This window comes from Lycium ferocissimum, chromosome 1 (assembly GCF_029784015.1).
Source record: "Lycium ferocissimum isolate CSIRO_LF1 chromosome 1, AGI_CSIRO_Lferr_CH_V1, whole genome shotgun sequence".
Taxonomy (NCBI): Eukaryota; Viridiplantae; Streptophyta; class Magnoliopsida; order Solanales; family Solanaceae; genus Lycium; species Lycium ferocissimum.
The window spans coordinates 69,450,963-69,474,286 of NC_081342.1; the positions used below are offsets into that span (position 1 = coordinate 69,450,963).

The window sequence follows — 23,324 nt, forward strand, 5'->3', positions numbered from 1 at the left end:
TGAGAATGTGATACTATATGATTTAAATTTACATCTTAAAGTTCACATAATGTGGAATGTAAAAATTAATATGCGCGGAACACAAAATGGTACTCAAATAAGCATAAGTAAACAAAATTATAAGATGTAGTAGTTTTTATGTGATTTTCAAATACTTGAAATTATTTTAGAAAATTAAGAACTCAATTTTCAAACTTATACTAAAGTTAGACATCATATAAGTTACACCGATCTTTTCATTGTCTTCTGAGAAAATGATTTCTTATGGCCACTTAAAAATTGACTAGAGTACAAAATTTAAAATTACAGCTTAACTTATACTTCATGTCATATTAACAATGATAGCGGAAAAATATTAAAGTAACGCTTGAAACTTTAATTTGATAAAGAAAGCATCATATCAAAGTTCAAACTAGAATATTTGATAATACTGAAATGGACTAATATGCAATAGAAATGTTGACTCCTATTATTATCTTATAACACTCTATTGAGCTTCTACATTTAAGCACCACAGTCTGGTGTAATAACACTTCACTCTCTTGGTAGTTTAACTTGTAATTTATGATTCTATCTTACTTTTAATTTTCATAATTCAAGTTTTCGATTGACACCCTTGTTTCATCAAACTTTTCATAGAATTTAAGGCTTTCTCATTTTAATTTTTCAAAAATATTTTCTCCATACCAAAAACACCCTTTGGTATAATAATCATAAAAGTTCTAGCAAGGAAAAATTCAAATTCAAACTCAAATACAAATTCCTCTCATCGATTGTTTAATAAGACTTTTTTGCAAGTTGTAAAATCTCTTGACTATGATGTAAAGTGGATAAGAACACAAGAAGGACTATTAACGAATCCCTTATCCACAACTAGAAACATTAAATGTTAAATATTGGCAAAATTAATTATTTAATGCCATATAAAGCCTGTCCCAAAACATCTTTTACCAATAAGTTAATTAAATCTTAAGCCAGTACTGATTAACACTGGATGTGATTGGTCAAGAATTCTAATTGGTCCAACGAAAAATATCAATGGGAAACAATTTTAAAAAAAATCCTGCGCTCATGCATGACCTCTCTAAGAATTTTGGTTGTAAAATTATTCATAAGAAACAATATAACAAATTAACAATATGATTGGTCAAGAACTCAATGGCTCAAACGTAAAATATTCATAGGATCTTTGATTTTTATCTATATAAAAAACTAACAACAACAAGAATAACATACCCAGTGTAGTCCCACGAGTAGGGTTTGAACGAAAATAAAAATAATAATTAAAAAAATATTCATTTCATGTATAATGTGTGTATAAATGTATATAATTCATGTATAAATTTTCATTTGATGTATAATTGTATATAACTCATGTATAAATGCTACTGCTGTATATCCAATAAAAATTGCAGATTTATTATTGATTTTAAAAAATTGAAAAAAAAAAACTGTACACTATAGATCTGGAATAATGATCGATTCATTTGTTAGAGAAACTCGTGGGATCTTTTGTTGGGAAATTGTCAATAAAATCACACTTCTGTGATTTAAGCAAACAACAGGCATGGTAATTCCTTCCTATTCTAGTTTGCAAGTCCTTGCAAACCAAAAAAAAAATAAGTCCCTGCTGACAAAGTTTATGGTTATACGCAGTTTAGGGTTAAAACAAGTAAACCATTTTTTTTGTGCGGATTGCCCTTCAAAGGCGCTGGTCTTTATTTTTGCCCCTCAAATTGGTGGTCTTTAATTTTTGCCCTTCGTCTAATATCCCGAGGTTTTAAGTTCGAACTCCAGCTCATTTAAAAAAAAAAAAAAAATCGCAAGGCAGAGGTTTGTAGCAAAGTTAGGCCTATTTCCAAAACTAGGCCTATTCGGGCAAAAGTTAGGCCTTAAGGCAGAAGTTTGTAAAAATTTCAACTAAGTAAAAAAAAAAAAAAAAAAAAAAATTGCCTTAAAGCAGAGTCTGCCTTATGCCTGAAATTTTGCCTTCTGGTGAAGGCAAAACTCTACCTTGTGATTTTTTTTTAATTATTGACTGAGCGAAAATTTAAACCTGGGATCAAGAAATTTTTAGCGAAGGACAAAAATTAAATACCATCAATTTGAGAGGCAAAAATTTGACGGAGATGGCAGTCATACTTCCACAAACTCTTGAATGAAGAAGGGGACAGGGACATTGTGTTGGGAGATTTAGAACATGCAGGGAGGCGTCGCGATTTTGGGTATTGCAGGAGTATTAAGGTTGAGGAGGTTAAGGGTCTTTGTTCGTAGGATGCGCAAGGGAAGAGTGACCGGACCTGACGAGATTCCTAGGGAATTTTGGAAGATTGCAGGCTCGGCAGGTTTGGAGTGACTGACTAGGTTGTTTAATGTCATCTTTAAGATGGCAATGATGCCCGAAGAATGGAGGTTGAGTGTAATGGTCCCCCTATACAAAAACAAGGGCGATATCCAGAATTGCAACAACTATAGAGGTATTAAGCTGCTAAGCCATACAATGAAAGTGCGGGAAAGGGTGGTGGAGATGAGGGTAAAGAGAGGCGTATCTATTTCAGAGAACCAGTTTGAATTCATGCCGGGACGCTCAACTAGAGAAGCCATCCATCTTGTAAGGAGACTGGTGGAGCAGTATAGAGAAAAGAAGAGGGACTTACACATGGTATTCATCGACCTAGAAAAGGCTTACGACAAAGTTCCAAGGAAGATCCTATGGAGATGCTTGGAGGCTAAAGGTGTACCTGTGGCGTACATTAGGGTGATCAAGGACATGTATGGGGAGCCAAGAGCGGGGGGTAAGCACGGTAGGAGGAGACTCGAAGCACTTCCCGGTTGTGATGGGGTTGCATCGAGATCAGCTCTTAGTCCATTTTTATTTGCCTTGGTGATGGATGGATTGACAGGGCAAATTCAAGGTGAGGTGCCATGGTGTATGCTTTTGGCGGATGACATAGTCCTGATCGACGAGACTCATAGCGGAGTTAACGCTAATTTTGGAGGTTGGAGATAAACTACGGAGTCTAAAGGGTTCAAGTTGAGTAGGACGAGACGAGTACTTGGAGTGCAAGTTCAGTGAAGCACCTCAGGAGGCTGGCGTGGAAGTGTCGCTTGGTACCCAGGTCATCCAGAAGAAAAGTAGTTTCAAGTATCTTTGGTTTATTATACAAGGCAGCGGGGAGATTGACGATGAGTCGATGATATCACACTTCGTATTGGGGCAGGGTGGATGAAATAGAGGCTCGCTTCCGGAGTGCTATGTGATAAGAAGGTGCCACCACAACTTAAGGGCAAGTTCTACAAAGTGGTGGTTAGACCGACTATGTTGTATGGGGTGGAGTGTTGGCCGGTTAAGATCTCTCACGTTCAAAAGATGAAAGTTGCCGAGATGAGAATGTTAAGATGGATGTGTGGGCACACCAGGAGTGACAGGATTAGGAATGAGGCTATCCGGGACAAGGTGGAAGTGGCCTCGGTGGAAGACAAGATGCGGGAAGTGAGACTGAGATGGTTTGGGCATGTGAAGAGTAGAGACACAAATGCCCCAGTGCGGAGGTGTGGGAGGATGGCCATAGATGGTTTCAGAAGAGGTAGGGGTAAGCCGAAGAAGTATTGGGGAAAGGTGATTAGACAGGACATGGCACAGCTACAGCTTACTGAGAACATGACCTTAGATAGGAGGGTATGGAGGATTCAAATTAGGGTAGAAGGCTAGTAGATAGGGGTGTTCAAATGAGACCGAAAAACCTATCCGAACCGGTAAACCGAGTCAAACCGATTTAATAAACCGAAAACCGGCTTGTTTTGACTTGATTTGGTTTTAAATTTTAAAAAATCGATAACATTTGGTTTGGTTTGGTGTTAAACCAAAAAAACCCGAACCAAAACCGAACCAAACCGATAGATACATACATATATATATATCTTCTTCAAAATTTTGGCTCAAATCAAGTCCAATATAAATTCAAATAATTAGAAAGAAAAGTGTAGCCCATTTAAATTTAAGGTAAAATAAAATAAAAATTTGCTAAAGGTAAAATAAAATTTTCCCCCTTATCCAGTTTTACAGTTCCCTCTTTTACATGCCATCTGAATTACTACTAATAAACTAGCATTTTGTCTTTAACAAATTAAAGGGAAGAAAATGGCAATTGAAATTTAAAAATATTTGGTAGATGACTTTGTCTTTCTGTTTATCATTTTCCGTTTTAATTTCTGTGCTTTCTTCTCAATGCTTCATAAACACGATGGTAGCTTGTCTTGCAAAAAGATTCGAGTGGCTATTCTTGGTCGTCAAGTTTGCAAGTTGAGGACTAAGGAAGTCGCTTTAGAGTCTAGCTAACAAAAATTCCGGAGGGCTGCGTAATATCAAAAGGCTATATGTAGGGAGGTAACTAGAATCATGAAAAGTAGATGTTACGTTTTTGTAATTCCCATACCCATAGCCATAGGCCTATACCTAAATAAAGTTAAATGAAATAATTAAGAAGATTCTTAGATTTGAATGGATCACGTCAAAGTCGTATTTAGTTACCATTTAATTCAAAGGTTCTTTGTATTAATACATTCTTAAAATCCGAAAAAACCGAACCAAATCGATAAAACCGACAAAACCGAAAAAATCAAAACCGATAGAATTTATACTATAATGGCTTGGTTTGGTTTGAATATTAAAAAAAACCGACTTAATTGGTTTGGTTTGGTTTTAACCAAAAACCGAGTCAAACCGAACCGTGAACACCCCTACTAGTAGATAGTATCATTTATCCTTTCATATTAGTAGTCGCATTATCGCGATATAAGTTCTTGTGCTTTGATTTCTGCTACTATTTGTTATTCCCTGTACTTTGATTATCTTATTTTATCTGTGATAGCTCGCCTTTGCAAATTGCTTCACCAAGGCTTAATTGCTTTCGTTATTTCCATTTCCATATCGCTTTGAATTTCTTGGCACCGACCTCTTTTATCTTTATTAGTAGGGTCTTTCGAAAGCTTGATCGTCCTCTGCTTGATAGGAGTAAAGTCTGACACTCTGTCCCCCCCATCTCTCTCCTCAGACCTCACGTTGTGGGATTTCCATTTGGGTTGTTGTTGTTGAGAGGCAATAATTAAAAACGAGTGCCTTTGAGGGACTGTCGTGCAAATGACCCTAACCAAGTAAACTGTATCATTGGGCCGGCTGATAAATGTTTTTTTCCCTTAAATAATTCAATAAATTTTAACTACTCCTAAGTCCTGACATTCATTACATTTCAACACAATACACATCAAACACACAATCCAAACAAGCTAAGTACTATACTAATTTCCTATCAGTTCTTCTTTACTCACAAGCAACAAACCATGACTTCACCTGCTTGTGCAAAAATCATAGATGAAATTACAAGAATTTACAAATCACTACCACCAAGACCTTCCATTTTACAAATTGAAGCAGCAATTTCTGTAATCAAATCAGTAGAAACTGAAGAACAAATAGAACTTGATGAAATTTCCAATAAATTGCCACCAGAAAATAATGTTCCAACAGAGTTATACTCTTTACTACAAGAAGTTAGAAAGGCTATGGTATTTTTTCAAAGTCAAGAACATAAAAAAGAGGCTGTTCAGTTAATTGAACTTGATAAGACTTATCAGAATTTTGATGGCTTAATTCATAAAGCTACAGAATTGATTTCTGAGGGGACCAAAGTGGAAAAAATCAATTCTTTTGAGGACCAAGTTGGTGAAACTGGAAGAAAAGATCTGATCAGTGATGAGACTTTGAAGACTTCTGTTTCCTCATCAGGTTTCGATTTTTGCTTTTTTCATTTTTGGCCAGTCGGCCTAAATTAATTACAGGCGCTAGCCAAAATATACATATACACTGATCATGTATAATATAGGTGTATTTATGTATGTTATATGTATAATTTGTGTATATAATATGTATATTTATATTTAATATCCAAAACCTACACATTTGTTGTCTATTATTCTTGGGTACTGCTATATGGTTATGAACAGAAAAAACCATGTATATCCAATTACTTCTTGTCAAATATAGAGTTGATCTCTTCTTCTTCAAAAAATTATATGGTGTATATAGAAAATTATATTGCGTATGTAGGTCAAAAATTACTTTTTTATATAGGTATATAATTGTCGGTACCAAAAATAAAGCAGCTGATTCAGTAGAGTGGGCTGCAATAAGGGCCCGGTGTCATTATGTTAAGGGCAATTCGCAGGAATGCCCCTCATTCGGGGCGGTCTTTAATTTTTGGCCCTCAAATTGCTGGTCTTTAATTTTTGCCCTTCGCGTAGAAACCCTAAGGTTCTGGGTTCGAACCTCGGCTCCGACATAAAAATAAAAAATAATTTTGCAAGGCAAGGCTTGGAGAAAGTTATGCCGGATCTGGCATAAGCGCCTTAAGGCATAACTTTAGGTTCCGACGTAAATTTTATGCCTTAAGGCAATTTATAAGGCAGAGCTTTATGCCTTAAGGCAACCTCTGCCAGAGACAGCATAAGTTGTCTAAAGGCATAACTAAAGTTATCTTAGGATCCTGCATATTTTGCCTTAAGGCATACGCATAACTAAAATTATGCCGGATCCAGCATAGGTTGCCTTATAAGGCAAACTTTTAGTTATGCGTATGCCTTAAGGCAACATATGCCGGATCCGGCATAACTTTAGTTATGCCTTAAGAAAGCTTCTCGCCACACTAGTATATGCACTTTTTCTCAAAGCCTTGCCTTGCGAAATTATTTTTATTTTTATAACTGAGCGGGGGTTCGAACCCAAAACCTCAATATTTTCGGCTACCTTTTCAATCGAAGGGTAAAACTTAAAGACCACCAATTTGAGGGCAAAATTTAAAGCCCACCCCAAAAGAAGGGCAATCCGCGCAAAAAAAAAGTTATGTTAACAGGTAAATCTTGGACGGACTTGGCGAAATTCCTGATTTCGCCCTCTGCCACAGCTCACCAACACATGTACGCCAAGGTTTAGATTGATGGATAAACATCACTTAGAGTTTTTCTTTTTGGTCTCTCTTGGAACTTGAATCCTAGTTTGCATGATTAATTCTTTTTCCTTTTTAGTGATGGCGCTAGCTTGCTATGTATGTGGGCTAATCTACTGGACTTCCAGCCATAGGTCAGTTTTGATACCCCTTAGCCCGAAAATAACAATGTGCAAATAGGTCAATTACTTTTTATGTATATATACTATATATGTTGTCTGGAACTGAGGTGCAGTTGTTGTATATACTATATGTTGAATCCTCTTTCCTTCTTTGGTTGTGTACTTCTTAATATCTTGAATCCACTAGTAAAATCTTGGCTCGTCACTGGTATGCGGGCCAAGGTTGACTTGGAGTGGATAGGCTGGTCATCTTTTGTAGGTTCTCTACTTTTTTTTTTTTTTTTTGGTATACCACTTGTATACGGTCGATTTTGGCCATTTCATTAATAATATATTTACTTGATAAAAAAATGATAGGCTTGTCATTCATACTATGTCTTAATTGTTGTATGATTGCCTCCAGAGATCAAGCACAAAGAGAAGTACAGTTTAATGAAAGTGGCTGCCCTGATTGAAAATGCTGCCAAAACTAGAGCAACAGTTCTTGATCTTCATAACAAGTTAATGGACAAGATTGAATGGCTTCCATTGTCACTTGGGAAGTTGGTTAATGTCACTGGGCTAAACTTTGCTGATAACCAAATTATGGCTCTTCCAACTACCATTGGTAGCCTTGAATCCTTAACGAAGCTCGATCTTCACTCAAACCAAATTATAAACCTTCCTGATTCATTTGGTGAGCTGCTCAATTTGACTGATCTCGACCTTCACGCGAACAGGTTGAAATCGCTGCCAGCTTCTTTTGGGAACTTAGTAAATCTGATGAATCTTGATTTGGCTTCAAACCGGTTCACTCATTTGCCTGATTGCGTTGGGAACTTGACCTCCTTGAAGAGACTAAATGCTGAAACGAATCAGCTCGAAGAACTTCCTTACACGATCGGATTCTGCTCTTCCCTTGTAGAGTTGAGATTGGATTTTAATCGGCTTAAATCTCTTCCCGAGGCAGTGGGAATGCTCGAAGGCTTGGAGATTCTTACGCTGCACATTAACAGAATTAAAGGATTACCAACGACGATGGGGAATCTTTCTCGCCTCAGGGAACTTGATGTTAGCTTCAATGAAGTTGAGAACGTACCCGATACGTTTTGTTTCGCTGTTAGCTTGGAAAAGCTTAATCTTGCGAACAATTTTGCGGACTTGAGAACTTTACCAAGATCAATCGGGAACCTGGAGAATCTTGAAGAGCTTGATATTAGCAACAGTCAAATAAGAACGCTGCCTGACTCCTTCAGGTTCTTGTCAAAGTTGAAAACTTTTCGAGCTGACGAGACTCCACTAGAAGTACCACCGAGGCAAATGATAAAGCTAGGAGCTCAGGTAATCATATGCTTCGGCCTCATTTGTTTTCGTTAAGATTAAGACGGCTGAATCTGAATATTAAGTTGTGCATTAAGATTTAGATGTCTGAATCTAAAATTTTGTTAAGATCTAAATACTAAATAGTTAAGACTATTTGTTTTCTGAATATCTGAAAATATAAAATTTATTTTTATATGAAAATTAATCAATTGAACTTGTTTCATTTTCTTCTTTTTCTTGCCATCAGGTTGTTGTAGAGTACATGGCTGATTTTGTAGCTACGAATGAGCTTCAATTGCAGCGGCCAAAGAAAAGGAGAGCTTTTTTTTCTCGAAATTGCCTATTTTTTGGCACTGAGAGGAAGAGGCGGATCTAGAGCAGGTTCTGTGGGTTCCACTTAATCCATTGCTTTCTGGATTGAATTATGTATGCATATGTAAAAAAAACATTTAGCACGTACTCATTCTGAACCGGCTAGTTCTAGATCTTGGATTCGCATCAGTGAGAGGTGTCGGATACCTTCAGAATCTATCAAAGCAATCCGGTTTCACGATTTCTGTGTATATGCATGTATAAAAAGTTTCTCCAAACTGTAAGGATATGGCAGTTTGCTAGGATACTGCATTTACCACACAATATTGAACACTGCAAACATGTAAATACCGTTTCTTTAAGACTTAAACTGAGTGAAGAAATTTTTCTCATTTCTATTGTAATACAATTATCTCCATGTTGACAGATAGGTCACCGGTCGATAGGGTAGGTTGCCTATAGCACACCCCATTTGGGATGCGAGCCTTCCCCGGCCCCTGCGTGAACACTTTATGCTTCGTGCACCGACCCCAACCCCCCCGCAAAAAAAAAAAAATCCACCCCTCCTCTTTTTTGTTTTTGTTTTTTATACAACTCTCCCATATGTGTTCTGGTTTGAAGAAATTGTAAGTCTTTACTGTTTTATGGAAGCTCAACTTTTGAACCATTAGTATGCTATCAAAAATGTATGTTCTAATGTAGTTTTTCCCCATTCTAATACTTTTCTCACACTATAATTATTGAAGTTTTATGGATTACTGAAAGACTTTTACATAGTTGGAAAATCAAATCTTGTTTGCGCGGAGTGCCCTTCGTTTGGGGTGGTCTTTAAATTTTGCCCCTCATATTTGAAATCTTTAAAAAATTTCTTGCTTAATTAACACCCATAGGTTCCGGAGTTCGAACCCACGCGTTAGCCAAAATTTTAAAAAAAAATTAAGGCAAGTTTAAATTTCGCTATCCGTGACCGGCATACTTTTATTAAGGAATTACCAAAGTTATACGGACCGACATACTTATGCCTTGTGGGCGGACTTGGCATAAGTATGCGGTCCAGATAACTTTGATAATTCCTTCACAGTTATGCGGTCCTTTTTAAAAGTTTGCCCATTAAAAAGTAGCCCCCACCCCGGCATAACTTTGTGAAGGAATTATCAAAGTTATACCGACCAGATTCTTATGCCTTATGTGGCAACTTGACATAAAAATCTTGCGGTCCGCATAACTTTGATAATTCCTTCACAAAGTTATGCCGGTCCGCATAAAGTTTGCCCATTAAAGTATGCCCCCACGGCATAACTTTGTGAAGGAATTATCAAAGTTATGCGGACCGCATACTTATGCCAATCTCTTATAATAAGGCATAGTATCTGCGGTCCGGCATAAAATGTGTAATTCCTTAACAAGTGTATCTTTGTAGCCGCGGCATAAGCGAAATTTAAAGCGCCTTGCGAATTTTTTTTAAAATTTTGATTTGCGTGTGGGTTCGAACTTGGAACCTATGGGTGTTAGCCGAAAGGGCAAGAAATTTAAACATTTCAAATATGAAGGGCAAAATTTAAAGACCACCCCAAAAGAAGGGCAATTCTGCGAATTGCCCGAAAATCAAATCTTGTTTGGTCCGTGTAAAGTTTAGAATACAGAACACCAGTTCTGTTTATTTGGAGGAATTTGTATTGGTTAATTGTTGGCACCAAAACTAGAAATAAGATTTGACAATAACAATGATATAAGTCAAAGTTATTTATTGTTATTAATTTTTTCTGTGTATGATGTAACAATTGAAAAAAGATTAAATCATAAACACAAGGAAAGTCTCATCAAATCCTAGAAACTGCAACACAAAAAACTGTACTAAACCAAAACTAGACCAAACATAGCAGAAATTGCACATTTAAAAGTTGTATTAGACTCTAGAAATGAAACAAAAATAGCAAAAACTACAAAAACTATGTCTCTAAATGTGAGTTCCCGCTGATCCCCCTATAATTCTCATTAAATCTAGTTGACAGAATTTATTAAATATTTGGTTACAGAAATTGCTGCTTCAACCTCTGTAGTGAAATGTCTTGGTGTTAGTGGTTTGTAGATTCTTATAATTTCATCTATGATTTTTGCACAGTGATGGGTACTTTTTGTTAATGGTGAAGCCATGCTGGATTCTTGCTTATGAGCAGAGAAGAAATGATGGATAATAATAGTAGTAGATTGTTTAGATTGTGCATTGATATCGTTTTGCCCTATTAGTACGAAATGTGTCATAACTTTATAAAGTATTCGCACCATAACTTCATCAATATGTTTTTGCTTCAGAATTAATCCACATTAACCAAAATCAACTCTAAATTTAATATCTAACATTTTAATACCAATCTCAATATTTTTAAATAGTTAATGTTTCACACTATGTGTCACGTCAATGCCACATTAGATAACGTTTTATTTTATTTTTTCCTATTTTATTTTCACATTCCCTCTTCAAATGCAAAGTATGTGTTTTTTCTAATAAAAAATCTATAGATGGTAAAGTGGAAATTGTCGAGAATATGTTTATTTTTATTTTTTTCACACACTTGAGTCAAATTGAATTTTTTTTCTTTCTAGATATTACCTCTACCCTAATTAATACCAGATCCAATAGGGAGATTTATATAAATAGATTATTATTATTATGGAGATACTCTTAAGTTTGATCCCGTTTGAAAAAGTTGTGTGAAATAGCTTTCTTGCCAGAAGTTAGAATTCAACACCAAACCCAATTAGGAGATTTACGCAAATAGACTATTATTTATGGTGTTATTGTTAAGTTTGATCTCATTTGAAAAAGTTGTGCGAGATAGCTTTCGCGCCAAAATTTAAAATTCAATACCTGACGTATTGCCAAAAGACTTGTCATGCCATAACTCAAAATAGATCTCCAAGATTTAGTGCAATAAATTCTAGCGGATCACTAGGAGCTCTAATGGATGGGTTTGTCATAAGTCTGGAAGAATAACTACAAGTACAAATTATGTTGTATTGTGGAATAAATTATTCATAAATTCTGGTTGATCACTAAGAATTTCTTATGGATAGTTTTGCCACAAGTTTCGGTGAGTCACTAGAACTTTAATACGAATTGTCTCATAATTTTATAAGTTTTTCGCAATTTCTTGTGGATCACCAGAAATTAAATTTCATCAATACGTTGTTGCTTCAGAATTAATTCAAACTAGCCAAAATCAATTTTAAATTTAATATTCAATATTCTCATACCAATCTCAATAATTTAAATAGTTGATGTTTCACACTGTCTATCATGCAGTGCTATTTATATTTGATCCCGTTTAAAAAGGTTGTGAAATAATTTTCACGCTAAAAGTCAGAATTCGATACCTAACCAAATCGGAAGATTTACACAAATAGACTATTATTTATGATATTACAGTGCAAAATAACTTTCACATCAAAAGTTAAAATTAGTACTTGGTGGATCACCAAAAGATTTGTCTTGTCACAACTCATGGTAAATCACCAAAATTTAGTACAAATAATCCCAGCTGAACACTAGGAGCTTTAATCATGCATGGATGTGTCATATACAAAGTATGTATTTTTATCTAATCAAAAAATTTATAGATGGTAAAGTGCAAATTTTCTTGAATATATTTATTTTTATTTCTTAAACACTCAAGTCAAACTGAATTTTCTTTCTTTCTAGATATTATCCCCACCCCAATTCATACTGAACCCAATCGGGAGATTGAAACAGAATATTATTTATGGTGTTACAGTCAAAGTTTGATCTCATTCGAAAGAATTGAGCATTTTGGGCCAAAAGTTAAAATTCAGTACCAAACTCAATTATAAGATATACACAAATGGACTATTATTTATGGTGTTACTGTTACTATTAAGTTTAATCCCGTTTGAAAAAGTTGTGTGAAATAGCTTTAAGCCAGATGTTAGAATTCAATACCAATACGATTGGAGATTTACACAAATAGATTATTATTTATGGTGCTACGGTACTTTTGATCCCGTTGCACAAAACAACTTTTGCCCCAAAAGTTGAAATTTAACACCAATGTATTACTAGATGACTTTTCTTGGGATAATTCTTTATAGATCAAATGCAGTGTAAGATCAGATTTCAACATGGTACACTAGTAATTGCTCAGGTGCTGAATAAAATTGTAATGCATTTACACACTAGAGGTCGAGCCAATCCTAAATGACAGGCTGCATTGCAAAGTCTGAATACCTTTCCACAGTTACGGTTATGTTTTATTTTCTTTTGTGATGATTTGTGTAATCAATTCCTAGTCTTTTAGGTGCTTTTGGTTCTATTTTTAGTTGAGGATAGCAGATTAGAGATACAATGTTTTTCTTTGAGGAAAGCAATTGATCCAGAACTGATAATGTTTTGTATTGTAAATATTTTTAGTCATTAATAGAAGATACTGTTTAACCAAAAAATATTCATGTTAGATCGCCAGGATTAGCCAAGTTACACAGCTGATTGTTCGACCAAAATATTAACAACCTCTAATCAACATACATGATAATATATATAGCTGTCGGTTATTCTTACGCCAGCGGCTATTCATGTTACCAACAACAACAACAACATACAACAATAGCAACATATCTAATGTAATCCCATAAGTGCGATCCCAAAGGACAGAGTGTACGCAAATCTTACTTCAACCTTGGGAGTCCAGAACTAAAATACCCGGAAAAAAGTGGGGTTGAACCAAAATACTCAAAAAAAAAAAAACGTGACAAAAGTACCTTTAACGCAGTATTTTACTGCATTATAGAACTAGTAAAAAAAAAAAAAATTTGGTCAATTTTTTTTTTTTGCAACGCTTAATGTTTTTTTTCATACTTCGACCAACGATTAGTTGTGTGTCAAGACTCCGAAACGTCAATATTTTATATAGAATCTGATTTTTTTTTGCGTACAATAATGTAGGCTCAATACATCAAGGATACGTCAACATTCGGATCGTCATTTTAGGGGTTGAAAAGGTGCCCGAAGTCTTTAGGTTTAAGTGTTCTATTTTTGTAAGGTTATTTTAGTCAACTTCATATATCGAGAAAATTAGTCAGCTTTATTTTCGAAAATTGAAACCACAAAAGTGAAATTGACATTCACAGCTACATTACCCTGCAATTTTTACGTTGAAATATATTGTGTATCATCATATTATAAGTAAAGAAAACTAAAAACTTTACGCCAATTTGGGAAAAATTGAAATTGAATAGGATAAAAGGTGTTTTTTTTTAAAATTGGCTCGGCCAAACCGCCTTGCGGTACGTTGTCCGCATAGATCTCGAAAAAATACGCAGGATAAAAAAAAAATGCATAAAACGAACATCCGAGCGCAAAGTTATGACCATCTAAAGTTTGACCACTTTACAACTAGCTCTTCTCCCTGTATTTTTTTAAATACGTTTTTATCTAATTGAATTAGATTTATATTAAAAATAAAGTTATGTCTTGATTAAAAACTAAGACACTTAAATCAAAACCTTAAAAAATAAAACACTTAAACCTAAAGTTTCCAAACAAAACTTACTTCAGGTACCTTTTCAACCCCTAAAACGACGATCCAAACTTTTACGTATTCTTGATGTATTGAGCGTACATTATCGTACACAGAAAAAAAAAATATCATGTTCTATATAAAATATTGACATTTCGAAGTCTTGACACACGACTAATCGTTGGTCAAAGTATGGAAAAAAAACACTAAGTGTTGCAAAAAAAAAAAGAATTTGTTAAAATAAGATGTTGCGATCTTTTTATGGAAAAAAACACTAAGTGTGTTATTTTTTAATGCGTAACTTTATTTCGAATATGTTGCAAAAAAAAAAAAATCGCGTAAATCGGACGTCTGAGTGCAAAAAATCGCGTATATTTGAAATAAAGTTAAGCTTTAAAAAATAACACACTTAAATCTAAACCCTAAAAATAAAAAACTCTAAGCTAATGACAACAAGTCCTCAAACAAAAATGGACGTCTATGTATATAGAACACTTAAACCTAAAGTTTTCAAACAAAACTTACTTCGGGCACCTTTTCAACCCCTAAAATAACGATCCGAACGTTTACGTATCCTTGATGTATTGAGCTTACATTATTGTACACAGAAAAAAATATCAGGTTTTATATAAAATATTGACGTTTCGGAGTCTTGACACACGACTAATCGTTGGTCAAAGTATGGAAAAAAACACTAAGTGTTGCCAAAAAAAAAAAAAAAAGTTGACCAATTTTTTTTTACTGGTTTTATAACGCAGTAAAATACTCGTTATAGATTTATTTTTTTTACTAGGTCCTATAATGCAGTATTTTACTGCGTTAAAGGACTTAAACGCGCCATTACGGTTAAGTCCTTTAACACAGTAAAATACTGTGTTAAAGGTACTTTTGTCACAGTTTTTTTTTTTTTTTTTGGTATTTTGGTTCAACCCCACTTTTTTTGGGGTATTTTGATTCTAGACTCCAACCTTAGCAGGTAGAGAGGCTGTTTCCGAAATTTATGTTAATATCTCATAATTTCTTGAACCCAAACCCATCAGTATACAGAGGAAAATTTGCACGATTGACCTTATTCGGGGGTGGTCTTTAATTTTTGTCCCTCAAATTCTTTGGTCTTTAATTTTTACCCTTCGCCTAACAATTCATGGACCCTCGCTCAGTAAAAGATTAAAAAAAATTTGCAAAGCAGAATTTACCTGCAAAAATCTACCTTAAGGCAGAGTTTAAACCTTATTAGCAAAACTCTGCCTTGTGATTTTTTTTAAAATTTTTGATTGAGTGGGAATTTGAATCCGGAACCCATAGATTTTTAGACGAATGGCAAAAATTAAAGACCAACAATTTAAGGGACAAAAATTAAAAACCAATAATTTGAGGGACAAAAATTAAAGGCCAACAATTTGTGGGATAAAAATTAAAGACCAGCAATATGAGGGATAAAAATTTAAGACCAACAATTTGGGGGACAAATATTAAATATCAGTGCCTTTGAAGGGATCCGGGCAATTTGCAGGATTTCCCTTCGCTGGGGGTGGTCTTTAATTTTTGCCCCTCAAATTGGTGATTTTAATTTTTGCCCTTCGCTAAAAAAAAAAAAATTCTCAAGGCAGAATTCTGCCTTGCATAGACAAATTTACAAAATTCTATCTTAAGACAGAATTTGCATGAGCCTTGCAAAATTTTGCATTGTAAACTTTTTTTCTTTGACCTAAAATTCAAACCCACAACCTCGGAGTCCTACCAATTTGAATGACAAAAATTAAAGACCACCCAAATGAAGGATAATCCGCGCAAAAACAAAGGGAATCCGCGCAAAAAAATGTACCTCCAGCCCATAACAAGCCCATATAGAAGCTTCCATATATATATATATATATATATATATATATATATATATATTTGCAGCTTTTCTCAACAAAACTTTTATGGCATTTGCAAAATCCTTCACTTCCCATCTCTCTCTATATAAATCTATAGTCTTAAATCATCAAAGAAGGCAAAAATCACTAGCTGTAAGTCTTTTTTCTTTATATATAAACTCCATCAATTGATCAAAAAAAATTCTTGAAAAAACTCATTTTTTTTTTGTTTTTGTGTTTTCCTTTTTTTTTTTTTTTTTTTTTGCAGGTTCTTGAAATTTTTAGAAATTCTAGTAAAAATGGGTTCTAAAGAAAAGTATACAAGAACAAATCGAAGACCAAGATCCATCAAAACTGATAATAATCATCATGATCATAATAATAATAATACCCATAATACCCTTAGCTGTAATTCTTCAGATTTTACTGAAATTGGTGTTAATCCATTGAGTCTTGAAACTGATTTACCTCAACATGAATACCCCATTAAGCCCGGGTCGGGTTCCGGGTCGGGTCCCGGGTCGGGTTCTGTGATTGATGAGAATGGTTGGGGTTACTGTACTGAAGAACAACTAGAAGAAATCTTGTTACAAAATTTGGAGATTTTGTATAGTGAGGCTATAAATAAGTTAATTGGTTTAGGCTATGATGAAGAAGTGGCTATGAAAGCAATTTTAAAGAATGGTCATTGTTATGGTGGTATGGATGTGTTAACTAATATATTGCATAACTCGTTGTCGTATTTAAATAGCGGGAGTAGTTGTTCGTCGAGTAGTAGTTTGGAGGATTCGGATCACAACTGTTTTGTCGATTTGAGGCAGTTGGAAGAGTATTCGTTGGCGGGTATGGTTTGTTTGTTGCAACAAGTTAAGCCACATTTGAGTAAAGGTGATGCTATGTGGTGTTTGTTAATGAGTGATCTTCACGTGGGTCGGGCTAGTGTTATGGAAATTCCCGCTCTTTCGTCTGGTAACGGGTCGGTGAGTAGTGGTAATAGTACTAATGTGGAGGGTATCGGTGCGGGGCCTGTTGGGGTTGTGCCCGCAATGTGTAGGTTTCATGGCGGGTGGGGTTTTGGGAATAGTACTGCGAATGCGTTTCCGTTGAATAGGTCGTTTGCGTTTACCTCAGATTCTTCTAGTTCGCAGAAAGAGATCGAGTGTCCTAAGAGATTTAATCTTACTCCGTCGATGAAAACTTTGCTTAAGAGGAATGTAGCTGCATTTACTGCAGGATTTAGGTCAAACCCGAAATATATGCAAAACGCTAGTGAAAGTGGAACCCAGTCTGGTGGTGACTTGCAAACGTCGAAAAGCCAAGACGTGGTTAACTCTGTGGTGGGTAAATTTCAAGATTTGAATCTGGATGAGAATACACAGAAGGGTGACGGACACGTGGACCAAAAAGACGAAATGATTCTTGGTTTGATCGATCAGATAAAAGATCTCGAGAGACAGGTTAAGGAACGGAAAGATTGGGCCCATCAAAAAGCGATGCAAGCAGCCCGGAAACTCAGCCACGACTTGACCGAACTCAAGACGTTACGGATGGAAAAGGAAGATATGCAAAGGCTAAAAAAGGGTAAAGAGGCAATAGGAGATACTACCATGAAGAGGCTATCAGATATGGAAAATGCATTAAGAAAAGCAAGCGGACAAGTCGATCGTGCGAATTTGGCTGTGAAAAAACTCGAGACGGAGAACGCTGAGATAAGGGCTGAGATGGAGGCGTCCAAGTTAAGCGCTTCGGAATCTGTGAAAACGTGTATGGAGGCTGCGAAGAGGGAGAAGAAGTGCATTAAGAAGCTTGCTGTTTGGGAGAAACAGAAGAAAAAGCTACAGGAGGATATCGCAGCGGAGAAAGAAAAGATTTTGGATTTGAAAAAGCAGATGGTTCAGGTAGAAGCAGCTCAAAAGGACGCTGAGGTATGATGTTCTTCTCTTTTTTCTCCTTGATGTTTACTCGTTATTGGCGATCTTGCAGTGGAAATGCAAACAATTGCTCACAACATTTTAGAGAAAATGACAATTATGGTCCCTTATGGTTGAGAGTAGGTATAAAATAGTCCCTAAAGTATGCTTTGTACAGTTTTGGTCCCTTAAGTTAGCCAAAAAGTTAACACTTTTGGTCTCCGTCCAATATTTAACAAACTCCATCGGTTGGATTTGACGAAAACTGTAGCAAAAAAGATTTAAAAAAACACGCTAGGAAAGTTCCATCAAATCCTAGAAGCTGCCACACAAAAGACTGTACTGGACGACCAAAAATAGTAGAAATTAGATAACTGTACCAGACTCCAGAGTAGACATTGCATCAGAATTCATTTAGTTTGTTGAAAGAAGATGTGTCATGTACTACGTTTTATCTCTGATCTTATGTTTCTTTTACTCCCTCACTTGCTTGTTGATAAAAGAGAGTTATATTTTAGTTGTAAGATGACCTTTGAAAACCAGCCAGTCCTACGTCCGGATAAAGGAAGGGGATTGAGGTAGATTGCTGTCTGCTGTCTGGCTCAAAATTACTCTATTTAAGTCTTTACTAAGAAAAGGTCTAAATTTTACCTGAGGAATGCGATCAAACCAGCACTTCCCATCAGAACTCCCAAATTACGCATGCTTGGACAAGATTAGAGCTAGGACAAGTGGTCCCCAGGGAAGTCTTTATGTTCTGTCCCTTGCCAATCCCAATTAATTGAGATTGAGGCATTAGAACTGTGAAGCCAAGCGAACTTGACAAGATTACTTCTAGAATGGGTGATCCCCGTGAAGTCGTCTTGTGGTATTCGTTGCTGACCCCAACTAGTTGGAATCGTGGCGCAGTTGATTGATATTGTTAACTATTTAGACAGATAAGTAGCTATTCATCAGTTTCATGACAAATCTTAGTCAATTCAACTCTCAAAGCCAAGATAGTTTTACTTTTGTGGTAAACGACTTCGTAAAATTTTCTTCTCAAAGCTGTTCAATGAGTGGAAGCAGAGTTTTGCAGATTCAGAAAGCCTATGTTTTCCTTTATCTTTTTGGTTGACGACAGTGGTGCCAGACCAGTTTGCGTGCACCTCGACTATTTCATTGGTATCTGCTACCTCCTATTAGCACAGGTGCCAGGTAATTCTGCTCTTTGTTGCACACCAAGGGTTGGACAGATGGGAAGAACTCAGCTAGTGTGCTTTTGCCTCTGCTGGGATTAGAACTTGAAACCTCATGGTTCTCGTCCCACTTCATTGACCACTAGGCCACACCCTTGTGTGCAACCGTATGTTTCTTAGAATTGCTACCCTTTGATATTTCGACCTGAATAGTGCAAGCTGAATCCTTGAAAATGCAGATTAAACTTGATTTCAATGTGATTCCAAAGGTCGAAAAACACTAGCTGTTGTCACAGACGTTTTCTTTTGATAAAGTATGAGGCAACTCATTTTAAAAGAAATTACCAAACTTTGCACCATTTGCCCCTTCTGTCAGCCAATAGATAAGTTCCAGTTTCTTTCAACACCACCAACAGAAACTCAGTTGTATTTTGTAAGAGTGGATATTTTAATTTCCTTTTCGAAAGCCCCATTCATTCATTCATGGTCAAAAACATTTAAAAGCATATTCTTTCATACTTATCTGGAAAGGGGAAAGGGGGAAAAGCAATCTGCTTCCATTCGTGAAAAGCAATCTGCTTCCATTCTTGACTGATCTTTTTTGTTCTTTTCTTTTTTCTTTCTTTTCTTGTTCATTTTTTTCTTGCCTAATAAGTTGGCTGAAAACATTTATTGACTGATCTTTACAAAATTATATTTTGTTTACTTGGAATATTTTTTGAAACCTTATTAGGGAATTGTAACACCTTTGACTGATAATGTTGCATTATGTTCCAACTGCGTTTTACCGGCGAAAAGTGGTGCTAGAGTCATCCCTTTAATTGTTGAACAACAGCAAGTTTCTTTAGCTCTTTCTTGATAGTTCCTTGAGTATGATTCAATGCACCTAGGCATCTAATGCCTCCTTTATTTCCTACTTTTACCTATGCTTTCCCGGGAGTTGGATAATCTAAAGCATAACAGTTGTGCTGAACTGAATGCCTCGTGTTGATACATAATGTTGCTTATTTTTGTCAGGCGAATTGGAGGCAGGAACAGAAGGCAAAGGAGCAAGCCTCAGCACTAGTAGAGGAAGAACGACGTCTCAAAGAAGCAGCCGAGGCTAATAACAAAAGAAAGCTCGAGGCGTTGCGCCTGAAGATAGAAATCGACTTCCAGCGGCATAAGGATGATCTCCAACGGCTTGAACAGGATCTTTCTCGGCTTAGAGCATCTACCGAGCTGCAGAATCAGTCTGCTAATTTAGTAACAGGTAACTAGGGGTGTCCAATGGGCGAGTTTGGGTGAATCTGGGCGGGTCAAAATGGGCTGATTTAACCCGCCCAAAAGTTACTTGGGCTGAAATGGGTTGGGCTAAAAAGAGAGTCATAACCCAACCAACCCAGTTGTTACTAAGTTTTAATTTCTTTGTTTGTTCTTTTATTTTAGTACCTAATAAAACTAATTTTCTTCTTATTCTGGCTACCGCCTATATATAACATATCAAATACAAAATGATTTTTGGAAAATATTCTCATGGGTCATTTTGAGCTACATATCAGTCCAATTTTTGATGGGCTGAAATGGGTTGGGGGGAGCTAATAAATGGGCGGGTCAAAAACCTGCCCAGATTTGCCAGGGTTGGCGGGTCATGTTTTCCATGTGCTAATATTGCCACTCTACAGGTAACAATAACGGGGAACAGCCCCACGGAGGAGATATTGCAAGGATGTTACGTGAGTTAGACAGATTCGAGGATTCTTCTGAGAAGGATAATTCCGATAGGGAATGTCTAATATGCATGAAGGATGAAGTTTCTGTTGTGTTCCTGCCTTGTGCTCATCAAGTTCTGTGTGCCAACTGCAACGAAAACTATGGGAAGAAGGGAAGAGCTAAATGTCCGTGTTGCCGGGTTCCAATTGAACAGAGGATCCGGGTCTTTGGCGCAACGTCATAGACCTCATCATGCTTATAAACTGTCTTTTAGACGATAAGACAATGTTTAATTTACTGTTTTTTTTTGTCTTAAACTTATGCTTGACTGTGCAAGCATCTTAGATGGAGCCTGGCCAAGTGGTACATTTTGTTGTAATGGCACTTGTTTGTAGAGGTTTTGCAAATGTTTTTGCATTATCTGTGGGTAGCAGTATATATTCTCCTGGAAATGTAGCAATTCTTATCTTGAAATGTTTTGTTCTTCTTTAATCTGTTCAATATGTCATGGAAAAACCTGCTGGTATATGGTTTGCAGCCACCTTCATCCCCTGACTCCAAGCTTTGATTTAGTAGTAAGAGCGCAACGTGTGTTGTGAACGTGTGTTGTGTGGTTAATCGTACATTATGAATTTGAATCATGCTGTATCCATAAGTATGATATTTAAATGAAGAAGAATAGAGGTGTAATTCTTTCTTCACCGAGTTTTGAACCCTGTGCCCGTTGGCCCTCGTAATATTTTTGGTTATTAAATTTACATGCTGAGCAGAGTTATTAAATTACATGCAGATTCTGTTCAGCGAGGCCAAAAGAGTTTAGGGGATTTGTTTCCATATGTTCAAGCTTTGGCAGATAAAATTACTTGGTATTTGTTCTGGTGTAAAGTAGCAAACATCTCATGAAATCAGTTAAGATGCGTGCAAATTGATCTGGGTACCCCGGAAAAAAAAAATGCTGCTGATGCTGTCACAGCACTATTCCTTCTAAGTACGAGTAATGCCATTACAACAACAATAACGTGCCCAGTGTGATCTCACAAGTGGAGTTCAGAGAGGGTAGGATGTACGCAGATTTTACCCCTACCCATTGCATGGTATAGAGGTGGTTTCCGATAGACCATCGGCTCAAAAGTAATGCATTCAAAGCCGGATTTTAAGAGAATAGGACAATAAATTAGCAAAATACAAGCAAATGTAGTAACAGATAAAAGTACCGGCAATGTCATTCTAAATAAGATTTCTTTATCTAGATTCAAGTCTTGATTTTGAGTTATTATTAGGCGTAGTTGATAGACTTTGACCTATAATATTTTAGATATCATTCACTACATTGTGGTAAATTATTTTAGTACTATTTATACTAATGAATGTGTATTTTGACAAATGTTAATCATCATCTTCTTCGGCCTTGTGGACATGAGTGGCACTCTTTTCAAAGGGGTGTCATTTAACTCCACTTCAATTTTTTACTTGCATACATTTGTGAAAATATTATGTATGCATACAATAGGTCGATACTGTTTGAAAATAATACAAAGTAAACATCAATTGAGATAGAAAGTTTAGAGCCAAAAAATAATATAGTGCTAGATTTAAACACCCTTAATTACAAAATCAAATGGTGGCAAATAGACCGACAGACCTGATACAAAATATCGCGTACGTCACTGTCGATGGACATTAATTACTCACCCTTCTAATTTATGTGACGTACTTTTTATTTTAGTCTATACGAAAATAATGATACATTCAGAAACAATTTAACTTCCAATTTCTCATTTTACCGTTAATTAAACATTTGAAAACAGTTTAACTTTTTAATTTCTCATTTTGCTCTTAATGTAAATGATTCATAGTATCACAAATATCTATGACTTGTTTTAGACCACACGCTTAAAAATTCGTTCTTTCTTAAACTCTATAACCAATCAAAGTGCATCACATAAATTGAGACGGAAGAAGTACCAAGTTTCCTGACTGAGTGACACGTGGGCAAATGAAAGGATGACACATGGCACAATTTGGACGGATGGTTTATAGGAGAGGGGAAAGTTGAGGTGCACGAGAAAGAATCAATCAAAGAACACAAAGTCAATTTTATTATATTTTCATGGCTAGTCATGAGCCAGCACAACTGTTCCTGAGTATAACAGAACACACATCTTATTATTTATTGTAACATAAAAACATTCACATAATTATAATTAGTTTAACAAACAAAAACCAGAAGAACCATACCATAAACTTTTTTTTCATTTAATATTCAGTCCGATTAATTCGGATTTGCGTCATTTGAGGCTCGTTAAAAGGGAAAAATGCTCCCTATCAAGATTTTATTCATATTGATCACGACTCGACTCGAACTCAAATCCTATTCATCCCACCAGCCTTTTGGTTGTACTTAACTTTTTCGTAAT

The 23,324-nt window shown here is 35.9% G+C and overlaps 2 protein-coding genes across 2 annotated transcripts; both read left to right on the top strand.

The window, feature by feature from the left end:
- The first annotated feature begins 5,257 nt into the window (after positions 1-5,257).
- Positions 5,258-9,129, top strand: LOC132058833 (plant intracellular Ras-group-related LRR protein 5-like). The gene is made up of 3 exons (XM_059451207.1): positions 5,258-5,785; positions 7,527-8,443; positions 8,673-9,129. The coding sequence occupies exons 1-3, from the start codon at positions 5,341-5,343 to the stop codon at positions 8,799-8,801; spliced, it is 1,491 nt and encodes a 496-aa protein (XP_059307190.1). The 5' UTR covers positions 5,258-5,340; the 3' UTR covers positions 8,802-9,129.
- A 7,058-nt stretch (positions 9,130-16,187) lies between these two features.
- LOC132058843 (MND1-interacting protein 1) lies at positions 16,188-21,381 on the top strand. Its single transcript, XM_059451218.1, has 3 exons — positions 16,188-18,052; positions 20,233-20,467; positions 20,880-21,381. The coding sequence occupies exons 1-3, from the start codon at positions 16,427-16,429 to the stop codon at positions 21,149-21,151; spliced, it is 2,133 nt and encodes a 710-aa protein (XP_059307201.1). The 5' UTR covers positions 16,188-16,426; the 3' UTR covers positions 21,152-21,381.
- Positions 21,382-23,324: the final 1,943 nt, after the last annotated feature.

Excerpts from the sequence above, each read along its gene's own strand:
- LOC132058833 (XM_059451207.1), top strand. The coding sequence starts at position 5,341 with ATGACTTCACCTGCTTGTGCAAAAATCATAGATGAAATTACAAGAATT. Across the intron at positions 5,786-7,526 it reads GACTTCTGTTTCCTCATCAG|AGATCAAGCACAAAGAGAAG; the intron begins GTTTCGATTTTT and ends GATTGCCTCCAG. Across the intron at positions 8,444-8,672 it reads TGATAAAGCTAGGAGCTCAG|GTTGTTGTAGAGTACATGGC; the intron begins GTAATCATATGC and ends TCTTGCCATCAG.
- LOC132058843 (XM_059451218.1), top strand. The coding sequence starts at position 16,427 with ATGGGTTCTAAAGAAAAGTATACAAGAACAAATCGAAGACCAAGATCC. Across the intron at positions 18,053-20,232 it reads CAGCTCAAAAGGACGCTGAG|GCGAATTGGAGGCAGGAACA; the intron begins GTATGATGTTCT and ends TATTTTTGTCAG. Across the intron at positions 20,468-20,879 it reads GTCTGCTAATTTAGTAACAG|GTAACAATAACGGGGAACAG; the intron begins GTAACTAGGGGT and ends GCCACTCTACAG.